Source organism: Diadema antillarum, unplaced genomic scaffold (genome assembly GCF_040938485.1).
Source record: "Diadema antillarum isolate AM-2024a unplaced genomic scaffold, OU_Dant_1.0 scf00000001, whole genome shotgun sequence".
NCBI classification, from domain to species: Eukaryota; Metazoa; Echinodermata; class Echinoidea; order Diadematoida; family Diadematidae; genus Diadema; species Diadema antillarum.
In genome coordinates this window covers 6,648,211-6,667,053 of record NW_027270890.1, presented here as the reverse complement: position 1 = coordinate 6,667,053, position 18,843 = coordinate 6,648,211, and the positions used below count along the sequence as shown (strand labels likewise).

The 18,843-nt window shown below is 38.7% G+C and overlaps 1 protein-coding gene across 1 annotated transcript in view; it reads left to right on the top strand.

The window, feature by feature from the left end:
- Positions 1-8,951, top strand: part of LOC139726756 (uncharacterized) — a 59,302-nt gene extending 50,351 nt beyond the window's left edge. Inside the window, exons 30-37 of the mRNA XM_071637783.1 lie at positions 417-614; positions 2,238-2,375; positions 3,353-3,495; positions 4,541-4,664; positions 5,444-5,589; positions 6,181-6,301; positions 6,776-7,017; positions 8,782-8,951. Coding sequence (XP_071493884.1) covers positions 417-614; positions 2,238-2,375; positions 3,353-3,495; positions 4,541-4,664; positions 5,444-5,589; positions 6,181-6,301; positions 6,776-7,017; positions 8,782-8,944 — 1,275 coding nt within the window. The 3' untranslated portion in view covers positions 8,945-8,951. The remainder of the gene's footprint in view (positions 1-416; positions 615-2,237; positions 2,376-3,352; positions 3,496-4,540; positions 4,665-5,443; positions 5,590-6,180; positions 6,302-6,775; positions 7,018-8,781) is intronic.
- The last annotated feature ends 9,892 nt before the right edge of the window (positions 8,952-18,843 follow it).

Genomic DNA, 18,843 nt, shown 5'->3' with positions numbered 1-18,843 from the left:
GTTTATAAAAACGTGTATATAAGTTTTTGCATTTAAATTCTTCATAGAAATTCATTGGCCAATCTGAGAACACCTCCATTTAACAATGATTCTAGTTTTTGAACAATTTTTAACTGTCAGTAGTGTCCTACACACTACCAGTTATTTTTGCATACAAACAAAGCGATAAAAACAAAAGCATATTACGTGTATGTCCTTGTCAGTGGCGGATCCAGGGGGGGCGCAACCGGCGCACACCCCCCCCCCTTTATTTTTCGTAAAAAACAAAATAAATAAAAAGAAAAACAATGAAATGAAACCCGGAAGTGGCACCAGAAATATTAGTCACGCCCCCCCCCCTTTACAGAATTCCTGGATCTGCCCCTGCTTGTGGTGTCCCATAGTGAAATTGAATTCCTTCTCTCCTGACCCTTTAGGTTCCAGGCTTTGTCTGGTCGCCATTCTATCTGTCGCTGGAAGAGAACCTCATCAATCGTAATGGTCTCGTCAACTTCTTCCACGACCACCTGCGTCAGGCGGTGGAGAGCCGATACCTGCCCACTCCTGAGGACAAGCGCCAGTGCTACCTGCGCCTGGCCAACTTTTTCAACGCCCAGGACATAGACGACAGATATGTGAGTACAGAGGCACCTCGGTTGTAAATAGCTGCTTTTGACCACTGAGATTTCCATGCTATATTGGGTATCTCCTTTAAATCAGGTGTAAAATCAAAAGAATAAAAGAGAAATGGGACCTGACAAAAGAAACTCAAAATACATCTGTATCAGGTATGTTATCACTTTCTCTGACCTCATCATACCAAGTTTCAGTGTGTTAGAGCTGAAGAGTTTGTTTGTTTGTTTGTTTGTTTGTTTTTGTGTGTGTGTGTGTGTGTGTGTGTGTGTGTGTGTGTCATTGATTGGCTGACAGGCAAATTTCCATATGGTTGTATGTCACTATTCTAATAACAGGTGTACAATGCTTTCCAGTTACAGTATATGTAAAGATATAAAGTGGTGAGCTTTTTTACTTGGTAGTGTGTTTGCTGTAAACCTTACTAGCCATGTTCAGACGTCGGAGTAAAATTTTATGGCGCAGCAATTAGAATAGGAAAGAAACTCTGACCAATTTACCATGGCCTTCACGCGCATCACCGTGGAGGGTAGGTGTAACTTCCAGGAGTGGTAACGACGCGCACATCGACCATACCATTGTTTTTTACCAGCAGCATTTATCTTCTCTATTCTTGTCGATGAGAATTTATGAGCGCTAGCTTCTCCATCGTGATCGACTAGTTTAGAATTGTACCTCACGCGCACATGTACTCGTATTTGACTCCGGAAGTTTTACCTAGGTCGTATAAGGTTTGTAAGGTCATAGATACTCCAAGGGCTTGTCTGCACGGGCAATTTACTCCGACCGGCTAGTCGTGGTAGTGAGATACTCCTGAAAAAACTCAGGAGTATCTTGGTTGGAGGAAGAGGTCATGGTATGTTCCCCCGACCGTAGGAAGTTACCACGACCTTGTTCAGAAGGGCACTACTCCGACCTTTCCTCCGACTTTCCTCCAACCAAACTTCCTCCGACCCTTCCTCCGAAGTTACTCCGACCAAAACTGCCTCCGTTTGAACTGTTTTCTCCAATTGGCATGCACACATGAGTGCTTTGGGGCTGCCATTTGGCACAGACTTCTGGATTTCCCAAACTAATTGCCAACAGTATAGAAATTACCTAGTCCCCCTGATTTTACCATGGCCTTCCCCTGGGACTGATGCACATTACTATAGTATATTCCTATAAAGTAGACTTGCTAAGCTGTAATCCACTCAAGTTTGGATGGGTTAATGTACATCAATGTTATTTCTAAGTTACTATTGTTATACCATTACTGTTGTGTGTGTATTTGATGTTTGTTGTCTCTTCATACAAGCCACTCTTAACCCGTTTAGGATGGGCTGATTTGGCTACAACATGCATTTCCCATAGACACCTGCCCTAGTATACTCGGGACTCGTCCTCAATGGGTTAAGAGACAAAAGAGTAGAACTTCCTGTTAAGTAAAGCATTAAGGTTGATATCATCTATTGAACCCGTTGAGGACGAGTACTGAGTATACTCGGGTAAGTGTCTATGGGAAATGCGTACAGTTGTCACAAAATCAGCCTATCCTCAATGGGTCATTAAAGTGTCGTCATGTATTTCAATCTGTCTGTGATGCATCAATTTCCTGCCCTCTCCCCCCCCCCCCCACCCTCCAGGCGGATGAGGTACCCTTCCTCCTGGCCCAAGCTGGAGAACTGACCCGTCTCCGTGGCACCATCCTCAACATTGAGGTTTTCCAGCGTCTGATGAGCACCGAGGAAGGCAAATTTCAGCTCATCAAATCATGGCGACTGGTATGTACTTCTCTATATCCTCCTTTTCCTATCGTACTACAAGAAAATGAACCAGAATATACACTTTTTCTTTTTTGATGTTTAGTGTGTATGTGTATCAAGGTACATAAAAAAGGTAAATAAATGAATCAGTGAATGGCTTAATGAATCCGTAAATCATAAATCTATCAAACACAGTCAATAGTTTCACTCTTCACTTCCTTGAGACTGTTACCTGCGCACCTTGGCATAAGAGGAAAATATTGTCATGCAGTTATGATTAGAAAGAGTTCTACACTTTTTTGTGGCAGGGGAGGGAGAAGACTTACAGATTTATCATTGATTGACACATAGTTAGCATTAATGTGGTTGGTGCATATGTCATCATAAGAAATGTTTGAATGCACATATGTGTGTTATTTGCAAATTGCGTACAGATTTTTTTTTTTTTAATGGGATTCAAATCCTCCTATCATTTTTCATTATCAAGAAACTTTTTTGTCTGGAAAATAATTTTTCTACTTAATCTCATTTCTGTTTCGTGATATGGGCTTTATTTACAAATTTGCAAGGGTTGTTTTTGTTTACAAGTCTTTGTAGTAGATCGCCTAGCTATTGTGGAGTTGGGAACAATTTTTGCTACAAAAGTGTACATCAAAGAGAAAATAGACAAGAAAAAGCTGTGCTTACAATCAGTCTCCATAAATTTTAAGCTTTTTGCACTGGGCCTGATGAAGAAGTTCTGTTTTTTCAATGATTTCTTTGATGAGGCTTTTTTTTTCTTTGTTATACAAACTCCTGTACAAACTCTTATTGTCTAATTCTGCCTACTGTGCATTATTCCTCTCCATATAAATTTGGTCAAGCATGAAAGTCAAGAAAATTTCCACACCACGAAACATTTCTTTATTTTAACAGCATTGCTTTACAGTTAGAATAAAAATTCCCCTTCTTAAAATTGTCCTTTGCATTCTGTCCTGGGTTTTATCTTTAAATAGCTTGGTGGGTTCGAACCCGTGGAGCAGGCCTATCTTGACGTTCTGAGCCGATCCGAGGAGTGGGAGAAAAGTCGGAGCAAGGTTCGCCTCATCCAGCTTATGGCAGTCTTCTTCACCACGCTGGGTCTATTGAGGGGGGCAAGGTAAGGGGGACTCTTCTTCTGTCTCAGGGTCAGTGGCTAGCACTACTTTAACCCGTTGAGGATGAGTCCCAAGTAATACTAGGGTAGGTGTCTATAGGAAATGTATGTTGTAGCAAAATAAGTCCGTCCTCAGAGGTTTTGGAAGAAGTAGGAGCGCACTCCAGGATATGAATGCTCAGAATTATAGGAAAAGCACTGCAACTTCTTACAGAATATCATGGATCTGATTTAGAAAACACTCTGAAATAATTCATTGGCAATTTACTGATGAGTGCACTTTAAGCAGGTTGGGAGCAACCACCAAAATTTAGTTGCCATGACAACTAACAGTTGTTGCGATTTGAATTTGATGTGGTGCTCTTTGGACGTGGGTCCCCTTGATGTGTAGATATCATTCATATTGTTGTGTATTTTCATGGCAACATTTTATGCTTGTCAGGAGATATTTTCATACTGTCCATGTCAGAAGAGAGAGAAAGAAAAGAAAAAAAGGGAAAAACCACCACACACAAAAAACTCCTCGGATGAAGTGTGTTGTGTCTGGTAAAGCTACGTAATTGTACCTTAAGGCATGTAATCACTGTATTGTTTCTTTCTCTCTGTTGGAGCTGTTTTGAATGCAAACTTCTGGTACAGTATATCTTACAATATTCTGAGTAGTACATGGATGGAGAAGAACAAATTCCTCTGCTGATTGATTTGTAATGCCTACAGGGCACTCTGGTTACAACGCACACAGTGCCACTGATATAAAAAAATCCTTTTAATGCAAGGAAATAGACATGCAGCTCACACTGTTATAATTACCAACATCTAATACAGAATACTGTTATGACAAACTTTCTTTAATACAGGGAAATAAACATTCAGGTCACACAATTATTATCCTATCATCTATTGCAAAACTTTATTTGATAGTTACAATGAAATATCAGCATACCTGAAGAAATCTACCTGAGTTTCCAGAGACGCTTTGTTATAACAGGAGTCGCCTGTATTACATTTTATGAATTACTTCACTGTGGTGTATTTTGTCTTCCATCAGAGTGTTAAACGAGCGTCTGCTGAAAGAGATGGAGCTCCAGTACCTCGTGGAGCACTCCACCGTGGTCCAACATCACTTCCACTACAACACCAAGCACCGGTGTAACCACCCTGTCGTCATTGATGTAAGTATCATATGTCCTTATTAACTCTTTCAGTACGAGAGACTATGGACATTGTATGCAATGCTTCAGGGGTTTCTGTGCCAATCAGCTCTCAGAGCACACAAAGAGTTAAGTGTTTTTTTAGAAATGCCTGATAAATCATCCGCGACATGTTATTAATTCTTGTTTGCCATGGTAACTTGGGACTTAAAGCTTAACCATAGGTACTCTTTAACATCTTATTAAAAGAACCTAACCCGACATAACACTGAGTATATATGAGGTACATTTGCAATTACAAAGCACTGAAACACATCATATGTGACCCGCTACAACAAAAGGATCCTAAAGTCGCTGACGGGTTAGCCAAGAAAATCAAGTTTGAAGTCAGATCACCCAAATCTGTCAAAACGTTTGGATTTCTGTTTTAACATAATTTTGTAGTCTAATGTATCTTCTATCATCTGCCGAAATTTCGAAGCTAAATGATCACAGGAAAGGCCTGAAAATAGCATTTTTCTGGGCCATGATTGGCTCGCCCGTCAGCGACTTTAGGATCCTTTTGTTGTAGCGGGTCACATATGTACTTACACCAAACATGGCAAGAAACCTTACATTGATTTAAGTGTGCATTGATGAAGACTGTGTGGATAATCGTAATTGTGAGTGAGAGTAGGGAGTGGAGGAGATTGGATTATCAAGAGGGGTCGGAATTCTGGAGGCGATTTTATGACAACACCCTCGACTCCTAAGCACAGACTGGAGATAAGACTGAGTCTTTCCATGTCTCACACCCACAGGTCCTCATTGAGCTGGGAAACGTGTGCATCAAGCAGGGAAACCTGGAAGCAGCTGACAAACACCTGGAGGACGCCCTCACGAGGCTGACAAAGATCAAGACGCCAGAGCAGAAACTGCAGCTAGTGAAAACCTTGATAAGTTTGGGGTGAGTTCATTCTCTGGATGTGAAAACTTGGTGACAGTAGTTGTAGAAACGAAAAGACAAAGACAGTGAAAGATCCCAGTATCTTCACCATTACAATGTTTACTTTGTTGTGGGTATCTTGGCCAGTAACCGATTTTCATCAAATAAACTTAATTCCTCTTAGAATTGTCTAAAGTGGTTTCTAAGTGTCTTGCAAGAAGTTAAAAGCTGAATTTTCACCACAACCAATACTATACCATGCCTTTAACCCGTTGAGGACAAGTCTTGAGTATACTCGGGCAAGCGTCTATGGGAAATGCGTGTTGTAGCAAAATCAAATCGTCCTCAACAGGTTAAGATCTTTAAACGGTGTTGTTGTTTTTTTGTTTTTTTGTCCGTCTGTGCATGCCTTTCACCAGAGGATATCTTTTCTTGCACAGATTCATCTGTGACATTAGGCTAAAACAAGAACCATTACTCAGTATTTTTTTTCCTGACTCCATGACACTTGATTCTCAGCATTTTTAGTATCCACATTTTTATCACATCTTTCTATCTTTCCCCACTTGCCCCCCCCCCCCCCCCAAAAAAAAAAAAAAAAATCTGCTACAGAGCAGTGAAGCGCAAACAGGGTCAAGCTGAACTTGCTAAGAAGATTTTGCAGAAAGCCTTCTCTGTGTCCATTGAGGTCGTAGGTCATGACCACCACTACACAGCAGCTCTGGTGGGACAGGTAAGTTTACAAATTTCACCTTTCTATCACTATTGGTGGAGATTGTGTTTCTTACGGTCACAAGTAAAGCCAATAAAGAGAAGCTTTGCCTCATTTACATTAGTGTAGTGTTTGATGAGTACTATCAGGAGTCTTAGGTGCATCAAAACGGGGATGAACTGCAATGAGTATTTTGGATCTCAAAATCAATCTAAACCAACTAATTTTTTAGCAATTGCATCAGCCAGAGAAGTTTCTTGGTAGACCCTTTTGATGTATTGCAATGTAATATCAGAGGGTGGAAGAATTTTGAAATTTAAGCCCTTCTGAGAACTTAGCTACATGTATAACCTTAAAAACAAATCAAAACAAAAGAAAACAGAACTGTAAGAACACAAGCCAGATACACCGTGTACATGAAGTTTTGATGTCATACATAAAGTGTACCAGAATTTTTGGATAGTGTGGTGTCCGTTCCCATCTCCACTTGAACAGCTTGGTGAGCTGTGCTACGACCAGAGTCGGCTGGAGGAGGCCAGTCTCTTCCACTGCTGGGACTTCCAGCAGACGAGCAAGGAGACCGGCATGGACCACCCGCGACTGGCGGCCATCTTGAACAACCTGGGTCTCGTCCAGGATGACCTCCACGACGCCTCGGCGGAGAACACTTTCAAGCTGGCCCTGGGCATCCTGCTGGAGGCTTATGGGAAGGATCATGTGGACGTTGCCATCATCAGGTGACTACTGTGGAGTTAAAGAGGGGGGAAAAAACAGGAAGAAAAAGGTTTCTCTCATGACTTTATGATTTGACTTGAGTGTTGGGCAAAGTGGGCAGATGAGAGAGGATATGATTATGATGGTATAAATGTGACCGTGCATCACAAAACGAACAAAAAGTCGAATGCAGTGGTTTTATGTGAGGACTGAAAATAGGTGAAATGGGTCAACCTAGCCAATCTTGAGTTTTTCATATTTTCTTAAAAAGCAAGTCTTCTTCTACATTATGTTAAAGTTTGGGAGCATAAAACAAACAGGAAACTATGTTTTTCGCAGTTTTTCTCAAACACTTTATTGTTGAACAGTGTGATTAGATGTTTCTTATAGAGTCCCCTTTTCATTTCTTAAAAACCCTGTACACACTCTTCACTTTCAATGACTGTTTAAGGGATAATACTACTGCGTTGAAAGTTGTCATTAATCATGGGCAAAATGTGTTGATAAAGCATGCCTAATTTCAGCTCAATCTGATAATCCCTTTATTATTACTCTGGTGGTTAACACCCTGTTTGTTTGTTTTTTGTCCCATTTATGGCGCAGCTAGCGTGGCTTGAAAAGATTAAGCGCTTGAATAGACTCTTTACTTCAGAGCCTCTTTTCTCAGTTCACACTTTTCCAGAGTGTGCGTTTTCTTCCCAGCATTTAGATAGGTTAGAAGAGTCCATTTGAATTGAGTTATACATCATTTAAAAGCTTAGAGTCTGCTCTTTTAGAATCTGCCCTTAACTAGAAATCCATGTCTGGTGACTTTTTGTTTGTTTTGTGGTGCACAGTCACAAATATTATGATGGTATAAGTCAACAAGTGTCTGAGCTGCAGGATATGCTCTGAAGGATTATTGGCAGAGGACTCTATATTTCTAATTGGGAAGGGGGGGGCAGTGGAAGGGGGCTGAGGTTGATCAAATTGCTTCCTCCCCTTTATTTCTAACATAGCAGTTTTCAAAGGAATTATGTGGAAATGCTTTCCTTAAAGGGGATGGCTAGTAACTGATCAGTGGGAATCAGTGGGAATGCTGGGGATGATCGTTCCAATTCTTGTGGGATTCATTTAAGAGTACATTATATATCTATTGTTGTGTGAAAATTATTTGCTTCAGAACGGTCTCATATTCAAGTAATGTGCAGTTTAATGCCCCATCACTGTACAGGCATGCTAACCTGGAAACATTAAACTGCACATTACTTGAATATGAGACCATTCTGAAGCAAATAATTTTCACACAACAATACAGTGGTGTAGATATATAATGTACTCTTAAATTAATCCTACAAGAATTGGAACAATCATCCCCCAGCATTCCCACTGATTCCCACTGATCAGATCAGTTACTAGCCATCCCCTTTAACGGCCTACTTTTATAACCTTTCAATTCCTTCCCTGTTTTTGTACTGGTTTGCGGTTGTTAAAACCTGCATTGAATGTAGGTGTGTGTTTGTATCATTTGGTTTGCAATAGACTTCAAATAACAAGCAAAAAGAATGAATCCACCCAATTTCAAGTCAGATTTATCACTGAATTTACTGTCTGTTCTACATAAAAATATGACTCTTGACAAACCTGTCTTTGCACTTGATTGCATGTTGTTTGTTTGTTTATTGGGCGAAGGGTTGCTATATTTTTTTTTTCTTTCTTTCTTTTTCAGAAAGGGTTTAGCTTTGTTTGGGAAAAAAAAAAGAATTGGGAAATATTTTATTATCATGGCCTTCTCCTTTTTTCTTCAGGTACAACCTTGGAGCAAGATTCTTTGGCAACAACTACCTGCAGAGAGCCAAATATCAGCTCCAGGAGGCTCATCGTATCTTTGAGCTCTTCCTGGGAGAGGAACACTCATCCACAGTGGAAGCCAAGAAAGCTTACAAGATGGTTGAACAGCTCAGTGCTTAGTCCCACAAATACAGTACATTCACGTGCTGCCTGTGAGCTAGGTAACATGCCAGGGATGTGTCGTGTAGATTATGCGTGCATTAGTGATGAAAGGTATTTGAACAATTTTGTCATTCTCTATCTTTTCTTTGTCTGTATACAGAGCTGCCAACTGTTGGAAGCACCAATCATTACTCAGCACCTTTAAAATTAAGTTTGTTTGTTTTTTCACTCGGCACCTTCAAAATTCATATTTTTTCAAATGTCCCCCTCTTCAACTCTGTCAAAACCTGATTATGTCTGAATGCAGCAGGGAATACATATCACGATGAAGATATTGTTGCTCCAAATTAATTTCTAAAACATTACATTAGCTCATCATCTCATCTACAATGGTTGTATCATCATCATTATACTTTAGACCTGTCATTTCAGAACATGAACATTTTGGTTGCAAAGACATCACTTTCTTTGTCACCAAATGCAAGAGTATCTTGGTAGCAAGGCTAGGCTGAAACTCTGTGAAGTTTTTTCTCACTAGACTGAAGATGCTCTCATCTACAGCATTGCTACAAGGAATGCAGATGATTGCTATCATGAGCTAAATAGGCAAGGTACACATTCCTCTGTTCAGAAGTTGATTTATCCTTTAACTTTGAGATCTTCACCCACATGTCATCAGCTCTTTCCTTTGGATGCATGTTCACACCAGAGAGATCATCCAATCGATGGTGAGCAAACTCGCATTGGATCGGATCCCTCTTGTCTTCCTACAATTGAAATCTGGTCAGTGGAGAAGGTACACTGACTCAAACTTGGTCTTGAGCCTCTTCCTTGGGTGTGCAACGCTTGCTTGTCTGAGAATCTCATTCAGACCTTTCAACAGAACATTTTGAATTCGGAGGAAAGAATTTGAATTTTCATCATTTTAGCTCCTGTTTTAACAGGAGTTTCTTTTTTATGTAGATAACTCCACTACACTGTACATGCTCCTACATGTATGGAAACTGCTTCGTCTGTCCTACTTTTAAGCCAAATCAACCCTATTTTTTCAGTGAGAAAAGTTGGGAGGTCCGCCTCATTGGTGATTGATAACTTCTTTAAAATATAGTCCTCGCGGAGGAAAAGGAATCAGTATTTTGAGAAATTAAACTTCTCTTGAAGCAAGTAAGGCGGCAATGTCATGACCAACGATCTTAAGCTCCTTGTGTTTCTTCTGCTTACTCACATCTTTGTAGATGTGATTCTACAGAAAGTCAAAAATGCAGTGGTTGTTGGCTTGACAAAGTGCAGTAATATTTCTTTCGGTGGTAAGTCCTGATGTTTCCCGCATATAGATGGTGAAGTTTGGATCCATCTTCTTGGGGCCGTATTCTGAGGACGTAATTTGGATTTAACCAACACTTAATTATGGTATTCTAAGAACTTGATTTTAAAGTAGGGGGTATATTAACTACTGTACCCTAGGAACAAGCATTTTGGCTGGAAAGTTGTGCATAAAAAGTAAAGAGTAAAAGGGAAATGATAATCCGTAGGCATATATTCATGCAAATTACCAAATCATGGTACATTGTCTTTGCATACATTTAAAGAATTTTAAAAAGTATATTATGGTATTTTGCGTGCATGCATCAGCTTGCATTTAGACTAAAACCTCTTTAATCGTAACATGTATTTACACTTCTTCATACGGCCTATGCCAGAGTGCTTAAATTTTGATAATGCACATTCTAATGCTGATATCACAATTTGAGGAATGCTCACCTCTGTCTTATACTCGACCTGTTGCCAAGCCAAGCAAACTAGAGACTGCATCCTCCTCTGATGACAAGGTGTGCGCCCCGGGTTTGAAGAACGATGTACTTGGCATAGATGCTCTACTCAAAGATTCTGTATCAGGCTTCTCCGTGGGTTTTACCATATCGACCCCACCTTCTATGGCATCAAGGGCACTCTGTCCGATGAAGTCGAGGAACCGCTCTTCCCAAAGTGGCAGCCATGAGATTCCTCACCTCCACCGGTCGCATTTGCTACTCTCTTCCTCTGGGCATGGTTCTTTTTTGCCTTTGCCTTCAAGTTGTTTAACGTGGTTTTCAACTCTTCTACAGTTTGCCTTGAAGTTGACGCAAGGTTGATGGTATCAGTGATGTTTTGCCATGCCACTTGCTTCATGTGCCAGGTTAGATGGGCACTCAACACTCCTTGCATCACTGCTTTCCTTGAGAACAATTCCATGACGAACACTTCAATTTCTTCCGTTGTGAAGATGTCATTTCGCTTTTTCTTGTCGTCCTTGTTGGTCTTTTGTGAAGACTTCGGCATTGTCAGTATTTTCGTTCGGACATACGACAACAACGAAGAAATGTGTATCATTGGTAATAATGACAACAAGGTGGGGTGAATAATGTACGTGCTGGTGAAAGGTTGTAAACACAGGGATGGGGAGCGTGCATTTAGGACATAATGTGCACGTAATCATGTTCTTGGCGTATAACGATGTGCGTGATTGGCTGGAATAACATTTAGATGGGAGGTACCTAAAATAATTGTAGGGGACTTCATTCTAATTACATCCTCAGAATAGCAATTTCGTGCATTCCACTCCTAATGCCAATGTAAAACAGACCTATAATTACTGAAATTGATCATATTTGCAGGTTTAATTGACTTACATTAGTAAGCGTTTTTTTTTTCTATCATGGCTGGTATCCATCTGCCCAGTACAGGTGCATCCTCTGCCTAGCTAAACCTTACTTTAATATGATAATATTCATAAACAATTACTAATGGTATTCTTAAACACACTAACTAAGAATATTATTTCTTCCAAGCATTTGCAAAGAAAAAGAAATAATCATTGACAAACAATATACAACAGTCTAATCTTCTGTCAAATGTTAAATAGAGAAAAAAATGTGCATCTAAACTCATCTGATTAATAGCTTGAGCAGAGGTTTCTCTACAAGTTCTATTCCTCGATTAATCAAAATCTACATATCTCTGAACCGCAACATAACTTTTAAGAATGCATGATTATTAATTTAATTCTTATGTTGATATGCTTTGCTTCTGTCACAATCTTTTACAATATGAAGAATTGTCAAACGAGTTTTAGAAAATTATTAAACTAAGGACTAAATCTGGTGGAAGGGTACTCCAGTGAAAGCAAATTTGACACTCTCCTTTAAACTCACTTCTCTTTCTCTGCAGAGAGGCATTGGCCTCCATCTCATCACTGTTCTCCCCAGAGAGAGCTGGCTGTTGTGAAGGCCAGTCACATTTGGTGTAGTCCTTCTGGTTTTTGTTGCCGAGCTGGTGGCTCGTGATGCAGTACTTGCAGTCTTTTGTGTAAACACTGGCAGCTCTTGGTGCAGTGTTGGTGGCCTTTTGTTTAGCACCAGTGGCTCCTGGTGCAGTGCTGGTGGCTCTTGGTGTATAGCACTGGTAGTTTTTGTTGCAGCGCTTGCAGACTTTTTGTGTAGCACTGGTAGCTCTTGGTGTATCATCGGTGACCTTTTGTGTAGCACTGGAGCTATTGGTGCTACTCCGTGGTCTGTAGTGTACAGTGTAGCACTGGTGGCCTTTTACACACTGGTGTCTTTTGGTACATGTGTTTTGCAATGGTGTAGCTCTTGGTGCAGCACATGTGGTCTTGTTGTAGCAGTTAAGTAGTAGTTCTTGGTGCAGAACTGTTGGTCTTTGTCTAGCACTGGTGGCTCCTAGTACAGCACTGCTGGTCTTTTATGGAGCACTACAAATGTAGTAGTTCTTAGTGCAACACTGGTGGTCGTTGTATAGCATGTACTGGTACAAAGGGATCTAGAGCCCGTTGTGCTGTACAGGTGGCTTTTGTACAGCATTGGTGGATATTGGAGCAGTGCTGACATTCTTCTTCAAGTTGCTTGATGTTTCCTGTCTGAAGTAGTGCCTGTGCAGTTCCCACTGCTCAATCAACCAATCTAGTGCTTTCTCTAATAACAGCCACCGAGTGCACACATGCTTGGGGATGGCGTGTTGCTCCAGTTCACACATCACTTGGAATTACCTGTACTCCTTTTGTCGCTTGCTGGATTTTTCCAGGAAGTAGTAGATAGGGATCAGCAAGTCTATTGGATCTGGTCAGCTCTTTTCTCTGCAGCAAAATGTATCAGATGGCATAGGCAAGCTTCCAAGACCAGCATCCTTCTTTAAGTTGCTTGATGCTTCCTGACTAAAGTAGTGCCTGTGCAGTTCCCACTGCTCAATTAACCAATCTAGTGCTTTCTCTAATAACAGCCACCAAGTGCACAAGTGTTTGAAGATTGCATGTTGCTCCACTCCACCCATCATTTGGAATCGCCTGTACTCCTTTTGCCTCTTGCTCAATTTTTCCAGGAAGTAGTAGATAGGGATTAGCAAGTCTACTGGAGCAAAAGGAAGCTGATGAGCTCCTTTCTCTCCTGCAAGATGTATCTGATGGCATAGGCAGCCCAGGGTAAAGATGTTTTCGTTCTTCTCTCAGTCACTGAGGCACAAACTCTACTCTTCTCCCCCATCATGAGTGCTGCATTGTCAGCAGAGAAGCACTAAATGTTCTCCTACAAAAAAGTCCATTCTCCACCAAAATCTTGTCAACAAGAAGATTGAAAAAGCTCTCATATCATTTCATTTTAATTTTTCTTTCAACACAGTAATAATAGGAACTTACTCATCCTGTGGCTGTTATACTGCAAGTCTGTTCATATGGTATAACAATAGAAACATAGCACAGTAGATTCAAGGTACAAAATGGAAACTCTTTAACAATGAAGAGAATAAAAAAAAAACTGTAACTGTAATATGGAGAGAATAAACACACAAACAAAAACCTCACATTAAGCAAAACAGCAATGGTACTTATCACATTGCATAATACTAAGCTCTATAATTTAATAGTGTGAGATAAATAATGACCTATATCATTCTACTTCTGCTTGAAATAAAACCTGAAATCATTTAAATTCGTGAAATTCTTATGTTGATGTAGGGCAATATGTCAATCAGTTGCAACCTGAAATTATTGCAACTCATAATTTAAATCTCATGTTGAATTAATTAGACAAAAGCCTCACATTAAACAAAACAGCAATGGTGCTTATCACATTGCATAATATTAAGCTTTATAAAACTTAATAGTGTGTGATAAATAATAAGCTATAATATCTACTTCATCTTGAAATAAAACCTGAAATCATTACAACTCATAATTTAAATCTCAAGTTGAATTTTCTTCCACTTTTTACTCCCTCTGTATTTGTAAACTTCTGCATTGAAAATTGGTTGAGAACTCAGCGTAAAACAGCCTCTAAAATGATAATCTAGTGTGTAATAAGATATAGAATATGGATAAAAACTTGCCTTGTCATGTTGAACTCTCATCCATAGTAGTTATTTGTAGGAGGGCCCTATTAGCTTACTACAGTCTTCATCACAATTATGTAATGATAACAAGATACAGCGGCTGTTCCTTTGTGGCACAATCACATCTTCCACCTGTTGATATGGAAAACCTTGTCTCTCTGATCTTCTTCACAATATCTGCTGAACAAAAATTAAAGATAAAGGATATTAATCAGTCCAGGATAGTGTTCAGCCCAATATAGAATTTTGAAATTTATTAAAGAATCATTGAGGAAACATGATCATTTACAAATTTCATACCAAATTACACTCAAATGAATCCAGTTTCAGATGTAAATGTCTAATCCTGCAAAGTCAAGTGTGGGATAGACAATAATTTATATTCTCTGATGAATTTGTTCGTTAAAAAAAAAAAAAAAATGATCTAATTCATAGCTATTAATATGAATAGGCCTAGTTGAAACAGATGCCGAAACAGCATCATAACCTTGTTTCATTCTTTTTTTAATCATGTGAACAATTTGACTCATGCCAGTTTATGAAAATATGTACACAATATATCAATAAATGTAGGACCTAAACATAACAATACGCAAACCTTTTGTTTCTAAACCCAAAGTCTGTGCTGTTGCCATGGTTTCTCTTCTCTGGCATGCAGATTTCTTTGTGGTTCTGCTATCTGAAATCATCTCACGAGAACTAGTTAGGTGATCAGCAACAGCCATCGGCACATTGTGTTCTAGGGTGAACTGTGCCATCAGAGTATCTGCTCGTATTGTGGCATTGTCTTTGGAGAGAACAACTTTATGATGTTGCTGCTTCCAGCTACTTAAAGGATTGTGATACTTGGTGAGTGGTGTGTAGGTGTGCAACTTGAAGTCTCTTGCTCCCCTGTTAGAGATAGAAATATCACATGAACTCAGAATATATCTTGCATAGACTTTTCCTTTACTAGATAATGCAGCTTTCATCATGTGCACTCACGTTGTACACTATATACGGTAGGTAGGCCTACATGTTGTGTATCCTGTGTACATTTTAGTGCACCTATTGTTACTTGCGGTACTTTTTTTTTTTTCTCATGAATTCATACTTTTTGGAGGTGTTTTTGCATTTTTGCGTGCCCTTCAGATTTTCCTTGCAACTGCATATTTTTCTTAACGGTTGGCAGTTCTGTGTATATGCAATGGTATGTTGCCAGAAAATTGGATGTCAGTATACAGTGATGGTTAAGAAATGGCATAGAGGTATATTTAGTCTTACAACATACTCTAGGAATGTTTCTTAATTCCACAGCATGCTGCTTCCATCATTGGCTGTTTGTGTACATGTACATAATTATATACGTATATATGACCAATGGAGAAAATCCCAAAAGAGTATTTGGTTATAGGAGAACATCACAAATGTCCTCCTTTACTGTAATCATCCAGTATAACCAATCCCTGAATGCTTTTTGAGGAACGGTAGAAATAGTGCACAATGTTGAATTATGTGCACAAACAGTGTACTTTCTGTAAGATCAACAATGAAAGTTTTTAGGCAAAAGCCTGAACTCAGGTTCTGATAGTATGGTGTGGATTGAGTAACCAGTGAGTGCTTTTGAAAATCTTAGTCCATTTCCATGGCTTGCATAGTAGGCAACACAGACCTCCCAACCATACTGAGTTTGGAGGAAAGAATCTGAATTTTGACCACTCCCAGCTCTTGTTTCAAGAGGAGCTTCCTATTTTTCAAAATAATTTTACTACAAACTCCTATGGGAATTGCTCATTCTATCCTATTTTTTGAGCCAAATCATCCCTATTTTTTTAATCAGAAGGGTTGGGAGGTCTGGCAATATATATTCTATTAATTGCTATGAACAATACGTAGTCCTATAATGATAAAACTGGTTACAGAGGGCAATCTGTAAACATTTTTTGTCTTTATGTTGGACAATATCATATCAAGTATTTTCATCATGCATCAGAAGCCAAAGATAAACAAAGGAACTTTTCTATGTGGACAAAAGAAAAGAACCTTTCAATTGTGTTTCTTTTTTCAATTATTATTTATTTTTGTTTTGTTTGATATTGTTTTGTTTTGGTTTTTTTTTTTTGATCAGACATATTTCTGACAAAATTGTGCTTTAAATATCATCATGCTCGCATAATAATTATGAGGATGAAGGAAGTGCTGACAGTAAGGTGATTGTTGTATCAAAACTGAATTGTTGGAAGGGCATCGGTGACACAATGTACTTGTAGATGCTATCTTGGTAGGCCAATCTTAACTAAGTTTACTATGAATAATTGAATCAAAAAAAAAAATGAAATAAGCAAACTATAGTATTCAGAGTCACATAATTGTAACACAAGAATTGTGTCATTACTTACATTGTATAATTACAGGACTGGTGAATCAGTGATCCTGTGTGTATAATCATTATGATCATGACAAATACAAATTGTATCAGCTCTACCATATGATTTATTGAGAAGCTGTGTGCAGGGTTTTCTGTTGAATAAGTGCCGCAAGTTTGTTGGCAGTGCCATATTGTAAATTCAGTCAAGTGTGCTTTGCTTATGTCAAGCATTTTCACAAGTACATTGTATGTATGTGTGTGTGAAGGGGGGGGAGATAGAAAATCACTTTGAATGCAGAAAATAGAATTGGACTATGATTGCATATCTTCCAAGAGATGGACAAGGAATTATTATTATTGCATGGGATCAGCACAAGAAGATAGCAATTCAAATCAAACAAGAAGCACTGTGTGTGCATGGTCCATCTCGGAGCATCTGGCAATATTAAACACTTACAGGATAAAGTTATATAACAAATAATGCATAGTTCCTTTCTACTGTGAATATTAGATTACATGTTATCATATCACAATACTGCATGTTTTAATATACCGTAACCATTGTGTTTTGGGAAATTATATACAGTATCAAAATATTGAATGCCCCTCCCCCCCCCCCCCCCAAAAAAAAAAAAAAAAAAAAAAAAATGGAGAAGAAGTCACAGATTCGTGCTAGACTTTAAACCTTTTATTGGCAAGTATTTATGTGTATTATAAGTTCTGCATCATGTGCATGGAACTTGAATAGAAAAGGGCATTCAACCCAGTGAAGACATTCCCGAGAATGCTCGGACAGGTGTCTATGGAAAAATGCATATTATTGCAAAATCAATCCGTCCTCAACGGGTTGATAAACCATTGTCTTTCATACATTGTAATGCATTTTTTTTTTTTTTTTTTTTGTAAACTGTTCCACCTTGAGGCATGAATTGTTTGTGTCATGTAAGGCTGACACATGTGTATTGAATCAGAATGGCATGAGAATATTTTGTGATTAAGGTTATGCCTAAAAACCTGAGAGCATTTGAACATATTCCAAAACTTGCTGAAGGAAATATGACAATCTTCAAGAATTTGACATGTAGACTGTTTTGACATTGTTGAAAATGTTAGACCTGTAAAAAGTTTTGTTTGAAGCCAACATTATAGTAGTTCCATCCTATGTCTTTAATGTTAACTGAATAAAGGTATTGTGCAGTGGAAATAAGAAGATAAGCCTAAACGGGTAAATATATATATGATAGGCTGTGAAAAGGCGAGCTATGAATGTAATATCAATTGTGCTCATCTGTGGCAAAATGACCACTTATAGTTTGTTTGCATTTACCTTAAAAAGTGTTGTGTGTTAACTTGTCAGAAATTTTCAACATCACATATTGTAAATATGAGGATAAGCCCCAAAGGGTAAAGACACGTATATCTATAGGCTGTGAAAAAGTTAAGCTATGAATGTAGGGTCAATTGTGATGATGTGTGGCAAAATGACCACATAGCTTGTTTGCATTTACCTTAAAAAGTATTGTTGGAAATTTTCATCAACATTACATATGGTGGAGTCAAAATATGAAGATTAGCTGAAAAGGATAGAAGGCTGTGAAAAAATAAGCTATGAATCAATGTAATGTCAGTTATGATCCTGTTTGGCAAAATGACCACATAGTTTGTTTACATTTTCCTTTAGAAAGTGTTGATTGTTAACTTGGTAGAAATTTTCATCAACATTATCTAACAAGTCACATAGAGTGCTGTCTGTAGTCAAAAACATTATAAAGATATGTCTGAAATGTTTCAGGAAGTGCCGATACTGTGTGTGGGAAATGTGCTGAAGTATTCACGATGGTGAAGAGGACGCAGTGAGCATTAAGTGTGTGAAATTGTGACAGGGTATAGTATAGTATATGCATCATTTATTACCATCTTCATACATGTACAGTGTGATATACAGAAATCATTATGTTCATATACAATATACTAATTGTAGAATATGTTAGGCGTAGTATTATCATATTTTGAAAGTATGCACCAGTTTTCAAGAATAGCTCCACAACTTAAAGCTTAAATCAATGTTGACAGAAGAGTGACCTTATGACTAGACTTGAGAACTGATAATTTATTATGTGGAGTTCTTTTTTAAATGGTTGATAATGATTAATTATGTTCTTTAATGTAAATATCAAGTCCACCTCTACCTTGT